This window comes from Malus sylvestris, chromosome 9 (assembly GCF_916048215.2).
Source record: "Malus sylvestris chromosome 9, drMalSylv7.2, whole genome shotgun sequence".
NCBI classification, from domain to species: Eukaryota; Viridiplantae; Streptophyta; class Magnoliopsida; order Rosales; family Rosaceae; genus Malus; species Malus sylvestris.
The window spans coordinates 18,043,531-18,063,636 of record NC_062268.1 but is presented as its reverse complement, the minus strand read 5'-3'; the positions used below and the strand labels follow the sequence as shown (position 1 = coordinate 18,063,636).

Genomic DNA, 20,106 nt, shown 5'->3' with positions numbered 1-20,106 from the left:
TAAAGGAACAGTACCACTGCTGGATAATTGGAAAGTCCCTGTGTGTCAACCTCTGTGCTTCGTGGCAAGGTAGACTAGCAAACATGCCCAACCTTTACTCACATTCGAGAAAACAGTCCCAACAAGATTGCTTGCTCCAAAATCGAAGAGGCACCGTCCTCCGAATCTCGAGAGCCAGACTCCCAACATGACTACTTTCTCAAAATCGAAGAGAGGGTAAAGGAACAGTACCATTGCTGGATAATTGGAAAGTCCCTATGTGTCAACCTTTGTGCTTCGTGGCAAGGTAGACTAGCAAACATGTCCAACCTTTACTCACATTCGAGACAACACTCCCAACAAGATTGCTTGCTCCAAAATCGAAGAGGCACCGCCCTCCGAATCTCGAGAGCCAGACTCCCAACATGATTACTTCCTCAAAAATCGAAGAGACACTGCTCTCCGAATCTCGAGAGTCAGACCCCCAACATGATTGCTTTCTCAAAAATCGAAGAGGCATCGTTCTCCGAATCTCGAGAGCCAGATACCACAGACCACTTTTTCAAAGTGCTCTGACAGAGTTAAAACATGTGAAACTGGCAGCTCCCACTACCGTGCTATGACCAAGCAGGGTAAAGGAATAGCATTACTACTTGTTGTTAGGGAGACTCCTATATATGTCGACCTCCATCCCCAACGGACAGGCAGACCTGCAAAAATGCTCAACCCTTCATCATATCTGAGAGGGCACTCCCAACAAAGCCTTTCGAAATATTCAGCTTTCTTTCCCCCCGATAATACCTCTGCAAACAAGCTATACTAGAGCAAGAATATCTCATATCATCAGGGTTAAAAGCAAGAGTATCCCATATCATGCTTTTTTCCTGTTTTTTCTTTTGACCTTGTTTTTACCTGCAAGACAAGGAGAAAGAGAGCAATCAGTCAGCACTTGGAATCAAGCTTCCAGCCAGGAACTGACTGCCTGGAACCCCTTACCTGATTACTTACCTGGCATTGCTCTCGAGTACTCATCTTCAACATCTTATGTTTCCAGGGAAGATTCCGCATCTGCTTGAGGAACAGATAGGGCAAGTGCGAAGGATACAAGGAAGCATGTGGAGACAAGCGTAACAGCACACGTGCCGATACATCCATTACTCTGTCAAAAGCAAAAGTATCCCATATCAGCAGGGTGGAACGTACTCTAGATTTGATGGACTTGTTTTGACCCTCAAATTCTTCAGTCGGCCTTATACTCTGGAGGAAACCAGAAAACCCTCCAGCTCAGTTCAAGAATAAGCCTGTGGAAAGTTACTTCTTCAAAAGCAAAAGTATCTCATATCATCTCTTCTCATTTTTCTTCTCTTTATCCTTCATGCTGCTGCAAGATGGGGAGAAGGTGAACAATCAGTCGGAGCTCTGATTGCTTACCTTGTCTGTCACCTCTTTCAGCAGACCCCCTAGCTCGGCGACTTGGGGGACTCCTACTACATGGTTTGTATCGCGCTTAACCAAGCCTGAAACTACAAGTAAGCTTCAAGTGAAATTGATACATTACCTTGTGCATCTCCACCAGTTAAAGATACCACCCCTGGATGGAGGAAGAGTACTTCCAGAGAAGATGCCACATCTACCTATGAGACAGATAAGGCAAGTCAAGACGACACCACACTCCGATACTTAGAAGTTTCGTGATTACGAGATCATTCTCCCACAATATTTCCTAATGTCATTTGTACTAAATCATTCACTCGTACTCACTAAAGGAGAGCTTGAACCTATGTACTTGTGTAAACCCTTCACAATTAATGAGAACTCTTCTATTCCGTGGACGTAGCCAATCTGGGTGAACCACGTACATCTTGTGTTTGCTTTCCTATCTCTATCCATTTATTTACTTATCCACACTAATGACCGGAGCAATCTAGCGAAGATCACAAAAAGCGACCGTTTTCGTTACCTATGATCTATCTTGCAAGAGAACGGAGAATTAGATGGAGATCTCAACCATAGAATATGAGCTGGATGGAAAGAGTGCATCCGGCGTGTTGTGTGACCGTCGTAGGCCACTGAAGCTCAAGGGAAAATTTTATAGGACGGCAATAAGGCCAGCGATGTTGTATGGCAGAGAATGTTGGGTGGTGAAGCATCAACACGTACACAAAATGGGTGTAGCGGAGATGAGGATGCTTCGTGGGATGTGTGGGCACACGAGAAAGGATAAAATTGGGAATGAGGATATCCGAGGTACAGTAGGAGTAGCCGAAATTGTAGGAAAGATGAGAGAAAATCGGCTCTGGTGATTTGGACATGTGCAAAGAAGGCCGACTGACGCTCCGGTTCGAAGATGTGACTACGGGACAGAGGTTTAGGGCCGAAGGGGTAGAGGAAGACCTAGGAAAACTTTGGAAGAGACTCTAAGAAAAGACTTAGAGTACTTGGATCTAACGGAGGACATGACACAAAACCGAGCGCAATGGCGTTCTAGGATTCATATAGCCGACCCCACTTAGTGGGAAAAGGCTTTGTTGTTGTTGTTGTTGTTGTTGGTGTTTTGCAGGGAGTGCTAATATACTGATATATGAGATTTTTTATCTTTCAAATGGGTAATTGCTATTTTTAATGTTTCAGTTCTGGCATGTTTGGTTCTTTGAATTCTGTAGTTTGCTTGCTTCTTCGTTGCTTAGTGATTTTCATTTTTCAGTGTTGGTGATGGAAATTTGTAAAAATTGTAGTAGTTTTCTGAGAAAGTTGGGATTTTTAGTTATATTTTCTGTGCAATCCCTATTGAAAGACTGGAAAATGATTTTTTTTTTTTTTCGAGGGAGACTGGAAAATGATTGAAATGATGGTTTTCCTGGGATTTAAAACTATATTTTCCTGATTGGTTACAATTGTTTTGTTCATCTCCCCGTTCGTTTTTTTTTTTAAATTATTCTCTCCAACCTTTTTGGCTAATTTTATGTCTCAGTTTTTGGTGGCTTTCTGCAGAAGTTAACATGAGCTTTTCACATGACATGGATGTTGAGTACAAGAAACTCATCCAGATAGTGAACCCACCAAGGTATGTGCAAAAATCGTACCTTAAATTCCTCAAAGTCGCCTCAATTATTTACCATATTCCTTCTTCAAATTTACATCCATTTGTCCGATGTTGTTTTGTTTCAGGGTTATAATAGATAACAAAACCTGCAAGATGCAACGGTGATAACGGTATCTTCGATCTACTCCTCTCTGCACCTCCTCCGAAACCCCTCTTGGTAAACTTTCAAACTTTACCCTAACTTGTATTTCCTTTCTCTTTCTACGCTTTCAAAAGGTTTCATTTTTTCGAGTTCTTATGCTTATGTCTCTGAATGCACCTTAATTTTGTGTTTAATTTAGGTTTTGGCATTGTGAATTTTGAATTTTCCGTTTAATTTGGATTTTCATGTTTTGTATTTTGAATTCGTAGCCTAATTTGAAAATGAATTAGGATAAATGATTGCTACCTAAACTGATGACCATGATAGAGCAAAAAATATATCGAGTCATTTTTTTTTTAAGAAAAGGTCACTATTAGCAAAACAACAATTATATATATATATATATATATATATATATATATATATATATATATATATATTAAATAGTTTTTCGGCTTCAAATTTTGGTTTGTGTGTTTTCAGAGGAAGGAGAATTGGACCCGATTAGCTCCAAGCTTGCAGTAAACTTTTCTATTTGTTCAGGGTTATGAGAATTCTTACAAAAAGAATTAAAGCAACTCAGATTATAATTTTCCATTTAAAACTGTTTTTAGTTTGGTCCACCATGTTATGTTTGTTAATAGGAACCCAGAAGAGTCTTGAATTCAGTTTCCAACTCTTGACATAAAATGGAACTTGGTGCCATTAAGCTGTTGTCCTCAGCCCGCAGAATTTAGGTAGCCCCATGACTTTTACATTGCTGCTTTCTTTTTATATACTAATTATTGTTCTATGAATTGTATTCTTTAGTTAAATAATGATTAATTAGAATGCCCAAAAAAAAACCTGGGCATAATATGACTGACACTGCAAAAAGTTTCATTTTTTCGAGTTCTTTTGCCTATGCTATAATATTGATTCAAGAGAAAAGAGATAATAATTTCACTATGACTGACACTACAAAAAACTTAAGTTACAGTCTGTTGCAACAATTAGACCCCCCAGCATTTTTGGTTTTGACAAGCCTCAAGGTTAAACAATTTACATACCAATGACTCTGCAGTTTCTAATTAGATAATTATTAGTTTCAAATTAACACTGATACATTTGAAAAATTGGTTTGGCAAGGCATAGTTTAATGTTCTTTTTCATTTTATGCGTTTTAATTTGAGAGAATTTGGCTTATTTGTCTTGATGTAATTAAATTCTTGAATTTTGCATACTGAAATAATGAAATTCATTCTGAATTTCCAATTCAACATTATAGCATTATAAAATTGTTTTGCAAAGAAATTGTGTTGTTCATGTGCATTCTTCATTGTTTGTGCTTTCAATTCAAGATAATGCAATATATTTTCAACAGTAACCAATAATATATTCTCAGATAATCGTGGGATGCCCATGATGTGTTATTTAGGGTACTTTGAGTGGGGTAAATTTGTGATGGTTATTAGTTTGAAACATTGATGTTTTTTAGTTATTTGACCACCTTTACATCTCTTTCATTTAAATACTTGATTGGGAGCTTAATCTTTCTTTTGGTATTTGCTTAGTGTTCTTTTGTTGGCCGTGTTTTGTATTTCATTAACGACAAGCAAGTGAAAGCTATAAGTTATCTATTACAGGTATCCATTTTAAAAAATCATATGTATGATAGATTTTATTATTTGAGATTTCTTATTATTGTAGTGGTGTTGTGTTAACATTTCTTTTGCAATTTGATACTTTTCTATTTACACATTTCTTTACATGCAATTTAATCTGCATATTTGTGCTTTCGCAAATTGATAAAATTGATATTTTGATTCTACAACTTTGTTACTGAATGAAAATGGTTTCAACTCTGCTCCCACATTCTCTATCACTCTCTTCCTCTCTCATTTTATTTCAAAAACAAAGTGTGCCCATATGCTAGTAATTATTAATGAAACGAGTAGTTCAATTCTGACGGTTCCAATTCGGTTTGATCAGTTATCTATTGTAAACCGAATTATATATATTACTAGCAAGACTGCCCCCGCGATGCTGTGGTGCTACATCTTGCTCCTGTACAACCTTATCTAAAATAAGGAACAATAAGCAGCGTTGAATTTAATTCCATCATCAATGCCTTGAACTTGTAGGATCTAAATTATAAAAGAAAAATATTAACATAGACCGTAAAATTTCTATCATGGAGAAAAATATTAACATTGGGAAAAGGCAAAGAGAGGAATTCTGAAAAGAAAACTGAGTATGGATCACATTGAATGGAAATCACAAACAGCAACCACATCAAAAATGAAGAATAACAATTGAAAAGGAAATAATAATTGAACCATAACTGAAAAAGCCATTTGGTTTTGAATAATGAAGAATAACAATTGAAAAGGAAATAATAATCGAACCATAACCGAAAAAGCCATTTGGTTTTGAATATTACAATTATGAAGCAACTCTTATATGATGAGTGAGTCGAACTTACAACCTAGTTAGGAGTGTTCCATCTCGATATCAATTTGCTAAACCAAGATCATCTATACCAAATGACAAACATTTTAATCATTCAAACTGCTCCTGAAAGAAAAAAGTAAATTAAATGCGGGTATTTATATCTTTAGACAACTGAAAAAGTAGATTAAAGCTGTAAAGTATCAAACTTTACAACTTTCTCCAAAAGCATATATCACTACAATAGTACCAATTTTTCGCATTAATCAGAAACTATGCAATATTATTTCATATTTTCCAGTGAATTTGAAACCCTGAAATTGTCATATTTAGACGTTCTTTACTCGAAATTTATTCAAGAAGCGCTTGTCAAATGTTCAACCAAATTTGGGAATTCAAACAAAATCCATGCAGTGCAGTGATCACAATCGTCGAGACTAACATTGAAAAATGTAGATAAATTCATTGATAAGGCGTATTATAAAAACCCATTGAGATTGAGATTACACTAAATTGAAAACATTCTTATTAAAATAGCGTAAGTCACAAAAAGCACAATCAAAACAACAACATAGATTATTTTAAACTTGCAGAGACTCCAAAGGAATACCGAACTCATTCGGCTACATAATTAAAAAAAAAATTTTGAATAATGGTAAAAAAAAGGATCCATCAGGACAAAAAATTCTCACATGAAATTTAAACAACAGATGAAACTCTTAAGTTACCCAATTAGACCAAGCAAGAACAACCAGTCGTTAATTGAGAATTGACCAAATAAAACAATGCAAGAATTGACCAAATAAACGATGAAAAATTGATTGCAACAATTGGAACAAAGTAACAAACAGAGGGTAGGATTTGCGGCCCCACTGCAACAGATCTAGCATTTATGCAAAGGAAATTCGATTACGAATTTAAAAAAAAAAGCGTGAGAGAGAGAGAGAGACGAACCTTCTTGCGGAGGCCAGAGGTTCCAGGATTGAGAAACAGATAAAGAGATCAGTACTTGAGTTCTCCACTGTACTTAAGCCAGTGGAGAAATCCAGCTACATTGTTAATTCCAGGGTACCTACAAAGTTAGCATTGTAATTAAAATTTAATTAGTATTTTATGCATTAATAAAAGCAAAGTCCTTGCATATAAATCAAACCCATCAAATTAAATGTACAATTAAATCCAATCTAGACTTGAAAATCCAAACTTCATATCAAATTGAGACTTCTTTTTTTTAAGCTCACCAGTCGGCAGTTTTTGAGTGCGTGGAACCTCAAAAGTGGAAGCTAAATGCATTCCTTTGCACTTCTTTTTGTCTCCTCATCTTCCTATTTGTAAAATCCAAAAAGCTGAAATTAGAATTGCTTCAAATAATTTGCCAGATTTTACAATTCGAAGGGAAACGTTTTCAAACTAACATACCAAGATATCAGTAGTGGACACAAATGATTAAAATTAGTAATAAAAAACTGAAATCAAAGCAAGAAAAATAAAAATGGAAGATTGATGGGACTTACAAACGGTAGCTTGTTTGGAGACTTAAATTGAGGAAAAGTAAACAAAGAGTGAGTGATAACAGAGTAAAAGAAAATTAAAACCTTTATTTCTGCTCTGAGATGGTATGAAGTTATGTCTACCAATTTTATGATAAATGGGTGAAATCGTAGTGATGAAATTTTAATTAGGTTTCAATTTGTTGGTAGAAGCAGGCAAAGCAAAGGAGAATGTTTATTCTTGTTATTGGCTGCAGCAAAGATGAGGAGAGTTAAAATCTCAATCCTCTAGCGTGTTGTGCCTCTCTGTGTTTTTCTTTTTCCAATAAACATGCAACCAAACCTATGCTATGTACTATCCATCCAACTCGCTACACAAAAACCCAATTAAAAACCAAGAAGCATAATTAAAGCATTATCAAAATAGGTAAATCATAGACATTGGTCATATGTAGAGTAAAGCATAATTTGTTCCACCAACTTCTCCAACACAAAAATACAAAGATTTGAGCTTTTACCTCATGGAAATGGAAAGGGGAACAATCTGTAGTAGAATGAATTATGCTCCCACCTATTTCAAAAGGCCACAAAGTTTGAACATCACAATTAACATCACACTGCAGTTTGGCATTCACTTCAAAGGAAATCTGATCAAAAGACAATTATGCACTTGATAATCACAAATGAGGTCATAAGGTAAAAAAATTCACCCCTCAAATTTCGGTGAGTAAAACAAAGCAATGATGCAGGAAATCATTTAAAAGCTTGAGATAAACAAAAAATTAAATTAATTGACTAACAAAATCTGAGCCATTCCCCTAATTTTAACCCACATCCAAATATCCAAATTTGCACAGAAAATTCATTTCCACATCCAAATTTACAGTTCTAGAAATCAGAATATATTACGAAAAATAACAATGAACTTGTGATGTAGAGCATGATGCACAACCCGAAGAACTCACCAAGAAACCCTAGCTCTTCTGCGCAAGAAATACCTTCAAATCAAACCGAAAAACTGAACATGGGTACCTGAGTTCAATAAAATTTAAAATACAATCAATTTACTATTAACCATTTTTTTCACCATTGAAAAAAAAACACTCCAAATCATTTTTTCTCAAATCCTCCGTTCCTCTCAAATATTCCGTTCTTTATTTCACAAAATATCCAGGAGAAAGTTCCTGATTTTCGTGTGTTAAGGGATTTTCTTTGCGTCTCTGCTTTTGAGGGGTGTTGTGCATCCCTGCAAACCTGCGGTTGTGGGCGTTTTGTCGAAACTCATAAAATTGGTTTCTAGGGTTCCTAAACTTGCAATCGCCGGGCCAAGACTTCACAGATTTTGTCTCTTTTGCCGTCTTGGATTCTAAAGTTGTTGCCGAATTTTCGACGAATTTCCAGCCCAGTTTGGGTGCGGCCTGTCTTCAGATCATAGTGAAATGAGTTCTATTCAACTCAGGTACTGTATTTGAGTTTTAATTTTGGATTTTTGTTAATTTGGACAAAACCCTAACAGTTTGGTTTTGCGGTGAGTTGTGGTGCTTTGTCAGGGCTTTCCCAGCTAAAAAGGGATTTAGCGTTTTGCCTCCTCAGTTGATCAATCTGAGATTTGGCAGCAGCTAGAACGCCACTGTTTCTTTTTGGGTATGTTTTCTGCCCTACTTTTTCCCAGTTTGAATATGTATTCATAGTTGTCGGATTAAAACGTATATGTAGTTTTTGGGAAGAGATGAGTAAAATGGCTAGAATTTTAGGAAGCGTCATCGGACAGAGGGAACACGAAGAGGGAGAGGAAAAGAGAAAATATTAAATTTAATTGTAATTTTAAATTTGTTTTTATAGTTTTAGTGGAGGAACCCATCTGTAGTATTTTTAGAGAATACTAGAAATTATGCCCGCGCGTTGCTGCGGGAACCAACTGTTTCAAACATAACCGGATGTATAAAACACATTTAAGTTGAATAAATTGAAGACAATTATGAACAAACAGAGGGATACATGAGTGAATAAGGCTAGTAAGATAAGCAGTTTTGCTTTTATACACATTTAAGTGAGTTGGCATATAAACACATTGCACAATGAGTGGGAAGAAACTGTATGTGCTTGATTAGAAAGAGATGGTTTCCAAAAAAATTTTGTTTACTTAAGAAACAAAAGAAACATTTAGTTCACGCATATAACATGTGTCCTGCAATGTAGGTAGGTTATTCAACAGGAAATATAAAATAGAAAGTGTTGAAGACTTGTTGAAGTAGCTGATAAGAAATTGAAGAAACAGAGGTAAGCTGCAGTTTACACTTATTTTGAGCCTGCAGTTAAGACTGCAAAATATATATTCTGCAACCTCCAAACCTCACTTAGCAGTTAGCAAAACATAGGAAAAGTGGTGTTTGAGCAAGTAAGTCATCAACCATAGATGTTAAAACAAAAAAATATGCAGCATAGTGTATAGCATTTGATCATGGAGAGCATGGCTGTTCACTTTTTGTTGTGGTTGTTTGGTCTGTGCGAGGTTTTTTGCTGTGAATGAAGGCAAAATTGATAAGGGTAAAGATAATCATGATAGTTATGGAAAAGAGTGAAAGAGTGGTGGACACCTTTTGATGATTGCAAACATATAACCAAGAGAAGGAAGTACGGTTAATAAGATTGACAGATGAGAGCATTAGTCGGAAGGAAAAGTTTACCTGGCAGATGTGAATGGTTGATCAAGGAACAACGTTTTTTTTCGAAGTCTTAGTGGCTGCAATTGATCGGAGTTGTTGATCCAATGGTTGGGAAGGCGTGAATAGGGCTGGAGTGACTTGATTGATAATTGTTTTTGCTATGGTGGGAGCGGGCGTTTGTGGTTTGATTGAGGGGATTGCTGGCTCGGACAATGCTTTATCTTCAAGCAATCCGTGAACGATGAAATCTGTCTTTCCGAAATTGATGTTCTGATTTCCAAAAGAGACTTGAAATGTTTTTTATTGGCCCATCAAATTTGCAAGAATTGGTGGCGCCACAAAAGGATCCTCATATCCTTCTTGCATCACCAAAGTGTGGCAAGAAACACGAACTACTTTTTCTGCATGCCTTCCTATTATGAGGAAATTGTGTTGATTCGTCTTATCTTCCACAATAACATCAATTTTGAACCTGTGCAAGAGGAGGATATTCTTGTGTTAGACAGCCATGACTACTAATATCAACTTTGTGAGCAATGTAGAAAATGCATTAGAATTATCATAATGTAGGGTATGCATGAATAGCATGGACAGAAAGACATATAGATCGTTTAGATGGATATCACTCAAGATGAATAAGCTGTGGAAACTAAATAGCATTTATTGAAAAGTTTTAGTTAACAAAATCTGCAACAACAAAGTATACAACATTTGTTAGCCAATTTTATAAAACCAAAACAGAAACGGAAACAATGGTTCCCAAAGTTTACAACTTAAACTCCATAGTTGCAAGGGTCACACATCAGTCAAAGTATAGTGGGGATGAAGACTACCCCAAAGTTAATTGCATGCATGCATTGAGATTGTGAACCAAAGATCAATTAAGGCATCACAGTGATTGTAAAAGCATATGCCGGCTAGATAAACGTCAGTGTTTGTGCTTTTACATGAAAGTGAATTGAAGATGTTGTAAATTTAACCATCAAGTATAAATAGTCTTTTTATAAAGTTGAAAGGGATATGTAACGGTAGGTTTGTCACATGTTGAAATTTTTTGCTGCATAGAATATTATAAGCATAAAAACATGATTTTGTATGAATTTCATAACCATCAGAAATAAAAAATGGAGTCAGCAAATTAGTATAAGGAATGGATGAAAAACAGATGCGAAAGAATATTACCATGGTTCGGGTAAATATTCAATAAACCATGTTCATTGCACTCAAACGATCCAGATGTGTTTTTAACAGCTTTATGGCAGGATGGACAGCTTGTACCACCAGCCCCTGCCTAAATCAAATCCAACAACAGTCGCTTGCCATGTGAAACTTTCATTCTGTTATTGAGTCACATGTTTTCAAATCATTAAACATATATAATCGTCATTTTGCAAAGATGGAGCATAAGCAAATAAAGAAAGAAATCAAGAAGCAGCCAAGGAAGATGCAACAATTTTTTTCTTGTAAAAAAGAAGAGGTAACTTTTGTTAACATGTCGGTGATGAGAGACTAACCTTGTGCAATGCAGGATCAAGTAAAAGTAATTAGTTGATTGTATAAGGATCCCTGAACCAAACATTATATGGATTAGTGTCCAACTTGACTAAAATATGTTTATTCTTATTTTGGCACTTGATTCCATTGGAATGACATATATAGAAATTAAAAAGAAAGCCAGATACCCATAACTAAAGGAAACAACAGAGTAATTATAAAGATTGCAGGAGCCTCTTAGAAGATAATCCAACCAGTTTATTTTGGTTTACAAACAGAGAGAGCAAGAAATTTTCAAAAAATAATAGAATTGGATAGACATTATTTAAACCCAAAAAAACAAAGTACTATCGGACCTTTGGACAATCAGAGGTGATAGAGACAATCAAGAATGAGAAACAAAGCATGGGACAAACGTATAATATAAGATCCTATCAATAGGCGTGCACCAGCCAAAGGTAAGCTGATATTTCTTTCTTTTCAAATGGCTGCCATATTATTGTTTTTATACATGTCCATGGATTATATAACATCCTATCAAATTTATTTTTCCTTTTACTATTTCTAGTTCCTTGATGGGTTTCGTTCCTTCATGTTTTGTATTTGCAGTTCCTTTCACTACGTTTAAGATGACGTCTTCTTATATTACTCTAGAAGAATCATATTTGCAACATCGTTTGTCATTCCTGAAGAAAAAGGGAAATACCAATCTTAAAAAAGGAAAAAATTCTAGTGCCAAGACTTACATGTTGATGGGGAGTACTGATCCAACAGGGATTATGGAAAAGGATAAAATATATGTCAAATGTTCAACGATTGATATCCAGTGTTTTCAAAATTGGTCGCAATCTCACCCCATAAGGTCACCCTCACAGTTTCACCCCTGTAATTTATTTAAAAGTTAGCAGTTAGCACGGTGCGATGTGAAAATAATAATAATAATTTAAAGCATACATAAATCACCTGATATTTTCTAGTTAAGATTTCTCTTTTTTTGCAATTCTTGTGTGTTGGATAGTCAACTCTTCAATCGGCTGCACAACCGTCAAGCAACCAAATATATCTACGAATGATATTCATCAGTGAGAATCGGTGTGCACGGAAGGCAACAAAAAAATTAAAATGATTGTCTCGGTTTATGAAGCAGTGCTTAAAATAAAATTTGTTACCTGTGAGTTTAACATCCCTATCTATTCTTTCGTAAAGATGGTCCAATTTCAATCAAATTGAACCATTGCATCGGAATCTCTTGCGTTGTTTTCTGAACAGGAACGATTGTGGTCTTATGATTTAACTCAATGATCGCAGCATGAGGTACAACCTTGTTTGATGCTTTATTGTGAACAACACAGTTTTTGTTGATTTCGTATGCATCACCGACCCTCAGATGGTCCAAAAAAGATTGAACATCTCGAGCATTTGTTGTTACATGAATTGCATCCCCCTTTCAGAAAGAGGAAACCAAAATAAGACATAATACTAAATGAGCAGGAAAGATTTAGCATAGACGACGATACAATCACTCAAACAATTAAGATAGGATGGTTGTTTTTACAGAGATAGCATGTAAGATCACATGCAAGATATCGGCATCCATCAGAGCAATGTTGTAAAAAGAAATTTAGCTTAATTTGCAGAGGCACGAAAAAAAAATTTAAATTAAGGAATAGAACGGTTGATAGTTGATAATCTGATGGCACGTGTTGTTTGTTTAGTTAAAAAAGGATTTGAAGCAGAAAATGCATCGGAACCTAATCCCTGAAACCCTTTCTCTCGGACACCCCATACCACAGAAAATGCATCTGAACTTTAGTTTATAAAATCGCAGGCCGCCTTCTCCCTTCCTACCTTTTAACAATTCACCAGTAAGATTATCCAAATAAAAACTTATATCTAACAAATCCAGTGATGAGTTCACAGAAGCTGTAATGAAAGCTTATATTGAGAAAGAATGAAAAGCCGTCTTTCTACAACTTGAAACCAAAATTTAAGTGAATGGCCTAGTAACTAAGGTTATTGAACATGATTAACTATCCGCAATATGACAATTATCCGCAACCCTCAACCTTGTAACCTGAATCAAGCTGGTTTCACACATACCAATAGAAAACCAAAATATCAATGTTTGGGGAAGTTACCTTATTTGAAATACCACTAAAAAATAGAGTATACTTTTAGGCAAATATTGTTTAAACACCCAAACATAATTCATGATATGTGCCAAAAAGAAAATACCTCTCGATTAGATTTCTTTCGTTCACGAACTTTCTCCCTAACAAACTCCTGAGATAAAACCAAAAAAGAAAATAAGTCACAAATGGTGCAAGTAGAGGGGAAGGAGGCAGAGAAAAGTAGGAATTTATGAGTACACTACTCCTGTTTTAGGTTCCCTATAAGGATGCTAACTTCATCATATAGGACCACCGTTAAACGCATTTCAATTTGAAATTAAATTAAGAAAAAAGTTCGACACTCACATGCCACAACACATCAATGAAAGCTAAATTATCCCCATCTTGAATCTTTTATAAAACAAAGCACCAAGAAAATTTTAACAATAAATTTTTCAAACAAAAAACAAAACGATGAAAGAAATTTCAACATAGGCTTGTTTCAGACATTAACATCTTACTTTGAAATTTCTCCCACGGAATGAGACTTTAGTGTTCATTGACAGTCATTGTAGAGTAAACATTAGGTGGATAACTCTTTGACTATGTCATTAGACAACTACAAAAGCTTACTTTCCATAAGCTTGTAACTTACAAATTTCAAACTACATGGATCATTTGTGTGTCCTCGGCTTTGATTCTGTAATCATGTTTACGATTGAAACATTAACCAAAACCAAAAAAAACAAAAATGTGACGCTCTCTCTCTCTGTGGCTTTCTTATAACACAAAAATATCCCTAATTAGAGCATGCCACACACCAACACATTGCTATTATAGAAGTATTTTTCTTAGTGGCAAGTATTATACTCTCATTTGGCCAAGAGGATATGAAATTGGTTGAGTATACTGTTCTAGCCATTTGGATCAATAAGCTCAAGTTTGTATTGTACAAAACCATAAGTACTCAAGACATATGAAATCCAATCTTTCACTTTACAAATAACATATGGGTAAAATAATAGCACGGAAGAAAAGGAAAGAAATAGAAGGCTTTAGAACACGAATATACTTGAGGTGCTGAAATATGGAGCTGAGGAAATGTTTTCTTCTTATTTTGAGGGAAGAAAAATGCAGCTTTGAATTTGGACCCATTTTCTTAACCAGTGGTTCCTATAACTCATATATAATTTTAGTGTCATTCAAAATCACAAATACCTCAGATGAATTGAAAAACTGCAGAGATTAGTTTCATGAATACATAATGAAGCAGAAATCCATAGTTAATCTAAAAAGAGGCATACACATACTACCAATCCTTCGAATGTTCTCTGCACGATGTTCTGCTTTAAAACTAAGGTGCAATTCAAGCCATGCCTGACATTGTCCCCATCAAGAATGTACAACAGCTTCCCCTGCGGTACAAACTCCCACTCAAAGCACACGCCACCGTGCTCTTCCCTGAACAAACTAAATAAATTATACGCAAGTAATGAGCAACTTTCTTTTGGCACATAGTCTAAGTTCATACTTAACCTTTAGCATCGTTCAATCATATACTACCAGTATGATGACCCAGGTATGATTCTAATTTACATCTGTTCTTATAAAAAAGTTTATATACATAAATTTCAATATGTCAATCCAGCCGATGTATATTTCATTCAAATTGTTGTATATTGCAATCAAGGCTCATTAACAATAGAAAATTCAACGATTTGTCAAAAAGGTGTAAGAATCAAACCTGTTTATCAACGATAAAACAGTCAAGACCTGTAGGTTGAGGATCATGTCCGATGCTTTTTGTGACCCACATCCTGCAAACTCGGATCTGGAGTTTGGTCCCTGGTTGGTAGGGCTTCAGAAGACGAATCGGCATCAGCTCCATCAATCTAGGGAAAATAAAATTTAAAAGCAAATTAAATTCAACATTGAATAAGGTAATACATTAAAGAATAGCAGAGCCATATTTCAAAAAATAAATAAAAGCACATAACGTTAATATAAATGTATACCGTGATGCAAATGTTTCAAAACATCTTTGTAAACGATATTTTTTGTATAACCGTAAGGCACGTCAGCATTGTGAGCAATAACAATTTTGAGACCTTTTGCTGAGGTGACCCTGGACAACGCAACATATAGTTGTCCATGAGAAAAAACAACTTGTGATAGAAACAGGCCGACAATTTTCAAGGATTGTCCTTGACTTTTGTTGATTGTCATCGCATAACAAATTTTTAGAGGGAATTGTCGTCTTCGTATAGTGAAGGGATATTTATGTTGCGATGATTCAATAATGATCCTGGGGATATATACTATTTCGCCAATATTGCTTCCCGTCATGATTTTTGCTTGTACAACTCTGTCGTTCAATTGTGTTACAACCAATCGTGTTCCATTACACAACCCCCCACTTTGATTTAAATTTATGATCAACATCACTGAGGCACCAACTTTTAAAGCCAACTTGTGGTGCGGCAAACCAGGTAAATCAAGTTGGTTTAGAAATTCTATTGGATAAAGCATATCTAAATTTTCAGAATTTTCTATTGCAGAAGACACCGAATCAAAACTGAGATAAGTACGGCTTTCGCTGGGCACCATACCTAACACAAAATCGTTTATTTCAGTGGCTGTACCATTTCGTGGTGTCACAATAGCTCTTTCTTTTAGATATGACACATCTCAAAAATTTGTTGTGAAATTTGTATACACAGCTGAAACCATGGATTTGATGGGATCTTCATCAAAATGGATAAGGAATTGTTTTGGAATTTCGACCCAGGAGCTTTCTTCATCAGCTGAAGATATAGATCTGGCAACAGTACCGTTTCCAATATCTAATATCCACTTTGCAAAATCAGCAAGTTCTTTTTTTTCCACTTCGTTTAGACCTGTTTTCGAAAGCCTCATGTTTTGCTTAAGGAAAAATATAGTTAAATAGGACCAAAGGTATGAACTCGTCAATGAAGCTTGAACAATGTCAGCAACACTTCCGCTTGGAACAACAGGAAGAATTTGCTTGAAATCACCTCCGAAAAGAATTGGTTTACCTCCAAATGGCAAATGGTCAAAGCCTGGTTTTGACCCTTTAAGAACATCACGAAGAGATCTATCAAGAGTTTCAAAACATCGTTTATGATTCATGGGGGCTTCATCCCAGACAATAAGAGCAGCTTCAGTGATTAGTTTTGCAAGATGAGTCCCTTTTTTAATCTCACAAACAGAACAATTTGTGAGGTTGATAGGAATTTTAAATCTAGAGTGAGCTGTTCTTCCACCAGGAAGCAAGAGGGAGGCAATTCCAGATGAAGCCACCGCTAAAACAATTTGATTTTGGGATCTAATTCTATCTATGATGGTGGTCCACAAAAAAGTCTTGTCTGTCCCACCATGACCATGCACAAAAAATAGGCCAGATCTGTTGTTGTCAATCGTGTCTATGACGCTGTCATAAACTAATTTTTGCTCCTTGTTTAATTGGCCGATCAGAAGTGAGTGCTCTTGTTTTAGTGAGTTAGCATTGTAATTTAACTCTTCTCTCAAACTCCTATTCTTCAGTCTATCCATCATTAGATTGTTCGGTTGTGGCAGGTGATATTTTGATAAAGAAGTATTCGAAGCTGTGAACAACTTTTCTAACTCATACAAAAGAGAATTTCTAAGTTCATCCTGATATTTAGAAACATCTTGCGGGCCAAAAACGTTAAGCATGTTTCTGGAAATGTCATCGCACATGGACTTCCAATGCGCTTCAAACAAAGTTAATGGATCAGCAACATTGCAAAAGAGCACCAATGTGACAAACAACTGCCTCAATTGAAAAGATGACGTAGTGATAACTACTTCTAACATAGCATTATTCGATTCCCTATCATCTCCCAATAAACCAAGGGATGTACATGTAGCTTGGAATGTGGGTTCAAGAACGTCTTTGACAATCTTTAAATGGTCAAAACTAAAGCTGCCTTTCTGGTAGTTAAGCAACAACCTCAAATAGTATAATTCACCAGCAGCAGGGTGAACATACACAACCCTACCCAAAGATCTACCTTGTTTTCTACGGCTCCATTGTTTCCTATCATTTTTCCAAACGTACTTGGTAGGAAATTCAACGTAAGATAACTTACGTGCATCAGAGTCTTGGACATTGGTTTCAAACCATTTTGTTAACATTGTTCTTTCGAGATTAGGGTTGTTGATAACATAGTTGAGATCATCGATCTCTCTAAAAACAACATTTTGGTCAAATGGAAGGTGAACAGACAATCTTTCAACCGATGGTTCCCTAAAATGAATGTAAAACTATAACAATCTCCAAACAGCTTCGTAAGGGCATAAATATCTACAATTTAAATAAGCCACAACCTCATCAAACTCTTTATCCTAAAAAACAACTCTAGCCCGATCAATGCCTTTAGTTATGTACTTAAAAAGATATTTGATGAGTGTTGATTGAAAGCATGATTCAACATTTATATAATTCAATAATAGCTCACGATTGTAAGGGAAAACAAATGCATTATCAAGCTTGATTCCGTTTTTCAGAACAAACAGATTTTCTATATCTCGACGCTTATAAGTAACGAAACCATCATCCGAAAAAGTGGTTTCACTTGTGAAAGGTTTTGGAAATTTTTTTGAACATTTGTTTTCTTTCATGCATGGTGAAAATCGATTTGCAGGACCACATGGCCCATGGATCATGTACTGCGAAACTGCATCATACCCAACTTGGTCAGAATATTTATCAGGAAGTTCAGCCGAAATAATAGAATCAACATCGTAGGGAGAGTAACATTTATAATATTTGTTCACCTAGAGCAAGATATGACAATGAGGAAGACCCCGTTTTTGGAACTCCACCGTGTAAATCACTGTTTTTAAATAAAGAATGCAAAGACATCAAAACAAAACGATTTAAATATGCAATGAGAAGATAGATAAACAAAGAAAGGGAAAAAATTGGCCAAGAGCGATTAACTAACCAGATTCGACATCGCCAAAAGGTTTCCCTGATTTGATGAATTAAGCTCTACAACCAGGTTTATCACGCATATCTTCAATAATTTCAGGCCATTTAGCATTGCAGGTGAAAGTGATAAATAAATCACGATTTCCAAAGTGACGGCATATGGCCATTGCATCCTGATAATTATTTATCATATATCTAACGCTGCCAGTAAACGAAGTTGGCAAAATGACTCTCTTGCCAACAGCAGAACTGCTTGTATTTCTTGCTTTCAGCGCTTCATGAATTCCGTTAAGACTTTCTGTTCTTAAAGAATCTTGATTTGCCTTGATGAAATCTAACCTGTCTTCTTCAAGCGTGGTAAATATTGCTGAAATAATTTGCCACCTTTCAACATGGTATCATTGTGTCCTGGTCTATCCTGAATTTGATAAGCCATAAACGCTCTCATTGAAACTCCCCCAGTCTTTGGTTTTTTCCCTTTATAATCTGGATTCCAAGGAAGGCCTTTCTTATACCCATCTTCACCGTAGGGGAAAAGAAGAGGATATTGTAGTGCCATGTACTTAGAATGTAACTTTGTGATTCTTTGTAGGCCATTCGTCCTATGCTCCACAATGATATCTCTTTCAGTGTGGAATTCGCCAATATCCCCAACTATCAAGCCACCTATCTCGTCAGACACAGGCAAATTATATTGTGCATCATGATTGCCTTGCGCACCATATAAACACAAACGCAAATGACTTGTGGACCCTTCATCAATCATATCTTTGGCGAGCCTAAAAAGCTTAATGACCTCATTACCCTCGTCTAGCATTTTAATGAGGCCATCAACAACATGATGGTCGAGTTTTTCAACCGCTTCTGATCCACCAAAACAACCAATACGATTACTGACTTCATTCTGAGTGTCATGAATGTACAGTTGTGCAAATTTAGGATTTTCGCCCTTCAGAGGCAATAAAGAACCCATCAAATGATGCACTTGACCATTTATCTTAAAAACATAAGAACCCCGACCCTTGTTGATTGATGCATCGACTTTGGCTCCCATTGATGTTAACGCCATCATTGAATTATACGATCTAACATTTGTTTTAAATTGCAAGCAGCTTTGAGAATTTTTGGGATTCAACAAATGATCCAGACAAAGAGGTGTGGGTTTAACACGTGGGAATTTTACTTTTTGACTCATGCAACACGCGGTGAACTGCGGGGCAGAAGTAGATGGAACATTCTTTACGGACTGTTCTGTAGACCAAAACAGAGCACTGTAGTATTGACATTGGCAATTTCTTAAGCCAAAATCAACATATTCTGGATCAATCCCTATAAAAACAAAGATTAATAGAAGCAGCCATCAAATCAACAACCTTAAGTTAACAGATGGAGAAAAGTGAACTTCTGAAATTAGCGAGAAAATGAGAACAGAGTTATGTCGAAAGATTGCATACTCTTTCTTTTTTTTTTTGATAGTTGGCTTGCCCGGTTATTAGTGGGTTCATGCCAGAATGATTGGTTTGAGCATCAACAGCTAACAGACTCTGCACATTTGCACGATCAGCAAGAAAAGGCGGGCACAGAAATCTGATTAGAACTTGTCCCAGGTTCGAAATGTGGGCTAAAAACACCATGGATGGGAAAAATTTTTTTGAAAGCTGATGCAAATGTTTGGGAAGAGTTGTCTTGGTTTTTAAAAAGTGAGAAAGAACTTGAACCATCATTATTTTGATCGTTGTAAGCAGTGGGAACATCTTGCAACTCTGAATTACT

General features: G+C 36.0%; 2 protein-coding genes and 1 pseudogene across 37 annotated transcripts in view; 1 reads left to right on the top strand and 2 right to left on the bottom strand.

Annotated features, from left to right (window-relative positions):
• Positions 1-4,957, top strand: part of LOC126582282 (uncharacterized) — an 87,917-nt gene extending 82,960 nt beyond the window's left edge. For 31 of the 36 annotated variants that reach the window (XR_007609366.1, XR_007609387.1, XR_007609386.1 and 28 more), the window contains 4 exons: positions 2,540-2,585; positions 2,971-3,043; positions 3,148-3,239; positions 3,648-4,957. The gene's annotated coding sequence lies outside the window, so the exon portion shown is untranslated. Of the gene's footprint in view, positions 1-2,539; positions 2,586-2,950; positions 3,044-3,147; positions 3,240-3,647 lie in introns of all 36 variants that reach the window. The other 5 variants (XR_007609377.1, XR_007609389.1, XR_007609390.1 and 2 more) reach the window with 3 other exon arrangements.
• Positions 4,958-12,221: 7,264 nt separating this feature from the next.
• On the bottom strand, positions 12,222-15,385 carry LOC126582283 (uncharacterized; annotated as a pseudogene).
• A 658-nt stretch (positions 15,386-16,043) lies between these two features.
• On the bottom strand, positions 16,044-17,534 carry LOC126633855 (uncharacterized). The gene has a single exon (XM_050304400.1). It carries the CDS (start codon positions 17,532-17,534, stop codon positions 16,044-16,046), a length of 1,491 nt encoding a protein of 496 aa, XP_050160357.1.
• Between the last annotated feature and the right edge of the window lie 2,572 nt (positions 17,535-20,106).

What these genes read in the sequence shown, in the direction of transcription:
- LOC126633855 (XM_050304400.1), bottom strand. Translation starts at nt 17,534, where the DNA reads ATGTTAACAAAATGGTTTGAAACCAATGTCCAAGACTCTGATGCACGT.